General features: G+C 37.5%; 1 protein-coding gene across 1 annotated transcript in view; it reads left to right on the forward strand.

Moving 5' to 3' along the window:
* The window catches only part of ZNF804A (zinc finger protein 804A), a 266,520-nt gene extending 258,924 nt beyond the window's left edge, over positions 1-7,596 (forward strand). Inside the window, exon 4 of the mRNA XM_006121707.5 lies at positions 2,954-7,596. Coding sequence (XP_006121769.3) covers positions 2,954-6,215 — 3,262 coding nt within the window. The 3' untranslated portion in view covers positions 6,216-7,596. The remainder of the gene's footprint in view (positions 1-2,953) is intronic.
* The last annotated feature ends 482 nt before the right edge of the window (positions 7,597-8,078 follow it).

Genomic DNA, 8,078 nt, shown 5'->3' on the forward strand with positions numbered 1-8,078 from the left:
ATCTAGACAGCAAACCATTATTTCAAAATAATGGTGAGCTGGAGGACTTCTTACTCTGACTACTGTAACCCTATTTTATGAGGAGTAAGGGAAGTCTACAGTGCACCATTATTCTGAGATAACTAGCATTATTTTGAAATAACAATGTGAGTGTCTACACAGCCATTCCGTTATTTTGAAATAATTTCAAAATAACGGACAGCTTATTCCGAAATCTGTAAACCTCATTCTACAAGGAATAACGCCTATTCCAAAATAGCTATTTCAAAATAGCCCCTCACCAGGGCCATTCTAAGTTATTCCTCCCCAGTGCCTCCTAGGGCTCTAAATCAAGACAGCACATCTACATTAGGGAAGCCTATCTTGGACTAATTTTGAGGTTTCCCTGCAGTGAAGATATACTAATTCGAAATAAGTTACTTTGGAATAGCTATTCCAGAATAGTTTATTTCAAAATAAGCGTGCCGTGTAGACATACCCGAAGAGTGTTCTTCATTCAGCTTCTTGTTGTGCAGCCAGCACCAAAAGCCGAATTAAGCTATTTTAACTTCAGCTACACAATTGACGTAGCTGAAGTTGCATAGTTTAATTTGACTATTGACCTGCTGTGTAAATGTGCCCCAGGTGAGCTTTAATGCTGAAGTAGTGATACTTAATTTTGTCAGACAGCTAATATACTCCTTAATTCTGCCCAAAATAGTTGGAAGTGCATATATGTTTTGAGCACAAAATATATGTTTTTTAGCAAACTTGGGACTTGCACATTTAAAATGGATGTGCTTACCAAGTTTACGGACAGAATTAAAGAAGCTCATTGGATGAAAAGGAGCAGATATTGTTAAGAGATTGAGATCATTTTTAAAATTCCTTTTTTAACCTATCTATATTATGTAGTTCTCTTCAGTCTATACATTGTTCTGATTAACTGAGAGTAGGTTCAAAAGCAGCATTAAAAATATTATACTTTCAACTAAATTTAAACCTTATTCGTAATAGAATGAAATAGTGTGTTTTGGGACTAGAAGACTAAAGAACGTGATTCAGCTTTATAGACTAATACCACTGGATCTTGGTGGTGGTGATCTTCTGTGTCCCCGGAACAGAGCAGTGCCAATTACTACAAACACCATTCATATTTTTATTTTTTGGAAAACCCGATTTTTTGACAAAAACAGAAGACAGAATTTAGCAAACTTCAGGCAATGGCATCAGTTCAGATGTTTTTGGTGGGAGGGGAAAATTCTGGTCCATAGCACTCCTTTCCACAACAATGTCCCTGGTCATCCCCTTTTCCCACACACAGACTCAGCCTCCCTCAGCCAAGCAGCCTCCTTTTACCCAGACGGTGTTTATCTATTGTGGAAAGGCGTCAAAATTTGAGTGGACTTCCCTGTGCTCCACCAACCAGACTCTTCACATTACAACATCAACTGGCTTAGATGCCCTTCCATCTAGACAGAGAGGTAGCCAGGCCAAATTTGAAGAGTGGTGCAATTCCATGCACCAGATTACAAATATCCTACAATAAAATTTGGTCGAGTTGCTTCTCTTTCTGATTTAGTGCAGAACCACTGCTTAAAAGTGGTTGGGTCATGGCTACAGTCTTTATAGCCCTTGGAACTTTGAGCTAATACACAACTCTCTGGGGAAGGCTGTTCGCCTTTTTCCCTCGCTTTCCTAATTGTTGCCACTGATGTCAGATTATACTGTAAGGTTGGTAACAAACATATTTTTGGCTTTGTTTCCATTCTGTTTTTTGTCAAGTACTATTTCTGTTTTGAGGGGATGATGTTTCTATGAAGAGTAAGACTGCATCTGAATTTTGTGTTCTGACTTTATTGAATTATTACTATATTACTGTTCCTATGGGAGCAGCAGATAAACAGACACACAAACATTTTTGCTAAAATTACCTAGGTTTGAATGATAAAAAGCTTAGCTCTGTGGAATAGCCAGTCTAAAGATATTTCCAACCTAGCTGGAGTCAGGTACCACAGGAATGCTCACGAGAAACCCATTCCTTATGAGATATCCACGCCTATTTCCAGCCAAAACAGATTAACCACAGCAAGGCATCCATGCATGTAGATGCATAAAGTCACCTGTCCTGACTTTATGAAGGATTTTGAGTTGTTCCATCATTACTTCAAATATCAGTTTGATTTTCCAGTTAAAACCAGCTGTGTTGTACTAAATTGGGTACGTTTTAAAAGTAGCATAACCTGTGCATGAATGCAGAAATTCCCAAATTATGATCTGTAGTCTATGGGTGTTCTTTTGGCTCTTCTCCTGGCTTCTTGTTGAGTAAAACATACCAGATGGAATGAAGAGATAGAATCAAGAACAAAAGTAGACAGCATGATTAATTTTTTTCATGAAGGATAAATCACATAGGGTGCATCTATACTGCACCCATAGCTATGCAATTTGAGCTATGCACTTATTTCAAAATAATCCGCTATTCCGAAACATCCCTTACTCCTCATGGAATGAGGTTTACAGGGATGTCAGAATAATGTTGGGCATGCTCAAAAGACGCGTCCTTGCAGTGTAGTGTAGAAGTAGCCTTTTTGAATGAGGATCAGCTGAAAGTACATAAATACTTACCTGTTCTTTATTTATTTTGCATGTAAGAATTTGATACAGTTTTCACGGTTACGTTTGTGATCACAGATGGGAGGAGAGGCAGAGTGGGAGGAGAGGCAGACATATCTATGAGACAGAAGTGATTTAAGAGGCATCCATTGCAGGAAGAAGAAGTTTGAAACCCCCTGCTATAATGTCTTGTTTCGGAGCTATTGATTTAACATAAATTAACCTGTTCCCTTAGAAATCTTTGTGGAAACAAATGTAACACAATGTTCTGGCAATAACAGTACAATAGAAATGCAGTAACTGTGAGCTTTTAATTTAGTTGGAGTGTACTCATGGCAGGTTTTGTTGTGTTTTTTAGTGCTCCCGGGAGTGGCCCTATGTTCAAGTCCACTACAGTTACCGTGAAAGATAATTTCCATGAAATCCCACAAAGTACTATCATAGACTCTTCTAACAAACAACAAAATTTCAATTGCACATTAGTGCACAACACACAGAATACTAAAGAGGTTACTTCTAGTGCTTTTTCTGCTTCTGAAACTGCAACTAATAACAAATCTGACAGTAACAAACTTGGGGATCAAGTACAAGGAGCCCAGGGGCATAAAATAGGATTCTCCTTTGCTTTTCCTAAGAAAGCATCAGTGAAATTGGAGTCCTCAGCTGCAGTTTTCTATGAATATAATGATGAAACATCTCATGAACATGGATTTAGCAGAAGAAGTAGATTTGTTCCAGGAACTTGTAATCTTCAGTCTCCATCAGCAACAGAAATAGTTTTGTGCTCTGAGGAGAAACATAACTACATTCCCTCACAGATAGAAAAATGTACTAACACAGCAGAAGCTTCCAATGTTCAAGAACCAAAAGAACTATCCAGTAAAGAGAATATAATACTAGAGAACACAGTATTAATTCCTGCTGATTCTCATTTGAAACAACCAATGTCTGATGATTTGGATGATTATTGTGTTGATATCAATTCAAGAGCATTACCAGATCAATTATTGTCCACAGTTGCTGCTAGTAATCAGACACTATGTGTAGAAAATAATAGTTCTGAGCTTTTGGGAAAGAAATCCACAGCTTTTGATATCAGTGATGGTTGCTTATCTTTACAAAATATAACAGAGGAAAATAATCAATACATTCCTAGTGATTCATCCACACCTGAAGCAGAAATTAAAAAACCTGGGTGTGAAACATCATCAAATTCTGAAGGGGAGATTACAGCCTCACAGAACAAACAAGAGACACACAAAAGACCTTGTGAACCATTTGTTCCTGTTCTGAGCAAACATGGATCATCCATTCTTCAGTGGCCATCTGAAATGTTAATTTATACATGTACTGAACCATCTATTTCATATAGCTGTAATCCCTTATGTTTTGATTTCAAGTCATCAAGAGCAAATAACAGCATGGAGAAAACTAAACATCAGCCAAACAATCCTCATTCTCATCACACAACTGATTCCAACCAGAGTATTGTTTTAGATGACCCGGATAGTTCTATTTCAGAATGTGCTGATTACAAAACAGAGAGTAATAAAAATGTGTGTGACCAAACAACATTACTTATAAGAGATGTTCCGTTAGCTAAAAGCTGTAAACCTGCAACAAATCAAGGTAAAATGTGCTTGGATGCCTCTTTCAGGATTGGGAAAACAGAAAAATACCACATTTCCAAAAACCATTTACAACAGGACACCATGATAGATGATAAACACAACAAAGTATGGAACAAAGAAACTCACAAAAGATGGTTTCACAAAAATAGAAAAAGAAGAAGAAGGAGAAAACTGTGTCCTCACTATTATGAGCAAACAGCAAAGGCAGAAGCTGAAGCATCTTCAACAGTTGAACAGGAAATTAAATATGTCAATGAAGATAAGCCTGAGCACCTTCAGAACACTTCAGAGAAGTGCAGAGATGAAACTGGAAGCATATGGTTAGCTGCAGAGCAGTTGCATCAAGCATGTAAAAAACTTGGCATTGAAAACAGTGATCGCAAAAGAACCATGTTCACAGAAACACACATACAGGGAGACAAAGACCCATGTGATACTTGGAATACAAAAAATAGGAATGACCATTGCACTGATGCTGAACCTCAGCACAGAAAGTACAAAACAAACTCTCATAGACAGTCAAAACAACGGACTTTGAATTCTGGAAGACATAACTTAATGTGTTCTAGAACTTTATGTAGCTCTAAGGTCAGAAGATCTAACTGTAGCCCAGATCATCAATGTTTGGAAAAATATACAAGTCAAAGCCAGTCCATAAAGAGAGCCTACAACTTTCTGACTGATGAACCTGAAAGGTCTCATCGAAAACGAAGACAACATACGTATTCTTGTTCATCAGATGAAAGTACATGTAGACAGGCATTTTTATCAGAAGAGTATCTCAGGCAAACAAGTAATTTAGCAGTACATTGTAAGCCTAAAAGGAAAAGAAGGAAAAAAAGACCTAGAATCCAGCACCTATTTGTCAATAAAGAATCAATAAATGAAACCCATAATTCTACATTAAATATTTTGGGGGAATTGTTAACACAAGAAAATATACAGCAAACAAAAGCTCAATCCACAGAAGCTTACACAAAAAATGTGGAACAAACAACAGAGCTGGTAGAAGAAAAGTTGACTTTACAATCTGATTGTTTACTTTTATCAGACAATAACAAGCCAACGGAGTGTTCAGCTCTGGAGAGCTCTCCAAATACATATTTGGAGGACCTCACGCATCCTGTTGCTTTTGTGATTGAACATGGTGCTGTGACAACTGCCACACCAGAGAACACACTAGAAAAAGAAAAGAAATATGAAAATGTAAGGGGTCCTGAAAGTCAAGCTGCTTATAAAGTGCCCAGTATAGATAGAAATGTGGAACAAATTCCTCATAAATCATATCTGTGCCACTATGAAGTAGCAGAGACCATACCACAAGAAAAAATAAATGAGACAACCACTGAATGGCTGCAGCTTAATTCAGGCACATTTAACAGCCCTCCACCTTTGTCATTCAAAGAAGCACATATAAATAGTCATACCTTTTTAACCACTGAACAGATACTTGCCCCATTTACATTGCCTGATCAGACTTTAATATTTCCCCCAGAAAACCATGGAAAATTCAAAGACTTGCCATGTGAGGCCTATCAGCAGCTCATGCAGCAAAACATGTTGGCTAACAAGGTGAAGTTTGCCTTTCCTCCCACTGCATTCCAACCTTCTAATTCTCCTCTGCAGCCTTTGCCCTTGCAACAGCCATTATGTTCTACCTCTGTAACCACAATCCATCACACTGTTTTACAGCAGCATGCTGCTGCTGCTGCTGCTGCTGCTGCAAGTACATTTAAGGTTCTACAGCATCCCCAACAGTTTCTTTCACAGGTCCCAACCCTTTCAAGAACACCTTTACCTCATCTCGCAGTAGGACCTAGACTCTGTCCAGGAACCCATACAACTTTTGTTGCTCCACCACAGTTGCCGCTAATTCCAACTTCTGTCTTTCATCCGAGTCACCTGGCTTTCTCTCCTTTACCCCATGCACTGTTTCCTTCGCTGCTTTCACCACACCCAGCTGTCATTCCATTGCAGCCCCTCTTCTAGGTCACGTTTTTCTACAATCAAAAAGGTAAGAGCTATCTCCAAATGAACATACTGCTATATGTAATCACTCATCAAATCTGACAAATGGTTCTTTAAGTGACTGGAATAAACTGGTTAAAATGCCTCATTGTTTTGGAATCATTTACTATAAGTGTAACAATGCAAATATGTATGTAAAGTTCAGCTCCATAATATAACTAAAGCACTGAATAATCTGATACTAATATGAACTATATATAAATATATATACATATATAGACAAGAAAATCATGTCTTAGAATATGCATAATGTATATAAAATATATTTATAGTATTGTAATTTATGTTGTAAAGTATGCTCCTTTTAGTTTTTTTTTAATCTTTGTGAACTTGCACCTATTTAATGTTTAGACAAAGCTGATGCACTGTTTTGTACTATGTTTCTTGAAACTGTAAATCTAGTGACAACTATCTCTTGCAATAAATTTTTGTTAACTATTTAAGTATATAAAAATCATTCATTTTAAGCCTCACAGACGATGGGTTTCAGCACTTGAATAAAATAGTCTGCTCCTGCTATGTTTGGATAATCAGGTTTTCTATCATTTAGTGATTTATCACCAGGCTCAGAGGCTAATGCCTTAAGGGTAACTGTGTTACCGAGCAAGGACAAAGGGTAATAGATCTGTTTGTGTTAGCAGTTTGATGTCGCTGAGACAAATTTTGTCCACTTGTAGTATGCACACAACTCTTTTCTATTAAACTAAAAGTGACTCTTTTAAAGTAACATAAATTACACGGGGGGAGGGGAAGCAAGGACATTCAGCGTAACTGTAAATCATATCTGCATTTAGCTTATTAAACATAAATAGAACCACTTTTCCTGCCAGCTGACATCAACATTTGCACAAATACATGACTGAACCCACCAACACTGATTTGCCATTTTGCTCCTGCAAAGCCCACATTTCTACATGGAAATAGAACAGCAAGTCATTCAGTGGCAGCATGCACACACATACCATGTGGTTTGTGCATACATGCTCCTTTTGCCAGTGCAATTCATTTTATGGCTACAAACAGGCACATTTAAATGGCTAACTGTTCAGAAAATGTAGCCAAATAATTGCATTGTTCCCTTGGACACATACTATCATGAGAAACAAATAAGTCTATCAGAGGGAATAATGTTTCCTCTTATGTATCATCTCATTCTGTAGGTGGCAATGGCAAGGATATTTGGGCATATGTGAACTGAGGAAAATTACAAATTTGACAAGGAATTTCCAATCTTATAAGGGCTTGAATCAAACTCTTATACGATCACATTACCAATTTTGTTTGAATGTTTTCATATTATATAGTTTAGAGCATTTTAGGTATGATATATATATATATATATATATATATATATATATATATGTATATGACCTTAACCTAACAACACTTTTTCATATGAAGAGCTCCATTCATGCTGGTAAAAAAGAGGATTTGCAGAATTACTGATATTGGTATACCCTCTTGTAATAAAAAATGTAAAGAATTATTTTAAATTTCATGTTGGCTTCCTTTCTTCATTTTTATGATTATAATAAAATTAATTATAAATAACACTTAAGAAAAGATCATTTTTAAAGAATGTGTTAAGTAATTACAGATTCTACCTCCCTTAACTGGGACTCTCTGGTCCAGCAACATCTGTGGTCCAACAGGACCACAGATGTTCCTGGATCAAAGAGCCCACGTATAGGGAGGTTGGACTATGGGTGAGGAGTGGTGGAGGTAGGCGGCGGTGACTCAGTTGGGAGCCCTGTGTTGGGGGGAGGAGGGGTGCATAGCAGTAGTTCTGGCCCCTGCAGCCAGGCCGTAGTGGGGGCAGGAAGG

The sequence above is a fragment of the Pelodiscus sinensis genome, chromosome 7, assembly GCF_052426305.1.
Source record: "Pelodiscus sinensis isolate ZL-2025 chromosome 7, ASM5242630v1, whole genome shotgun sequence".
Taxonomy (NCBI): domain Eukaryota; kingdom Metazoa; phylum Chordata; order Testudines; family Trionychidae; genus Pelodiscus; species Pelodiscus sinensis.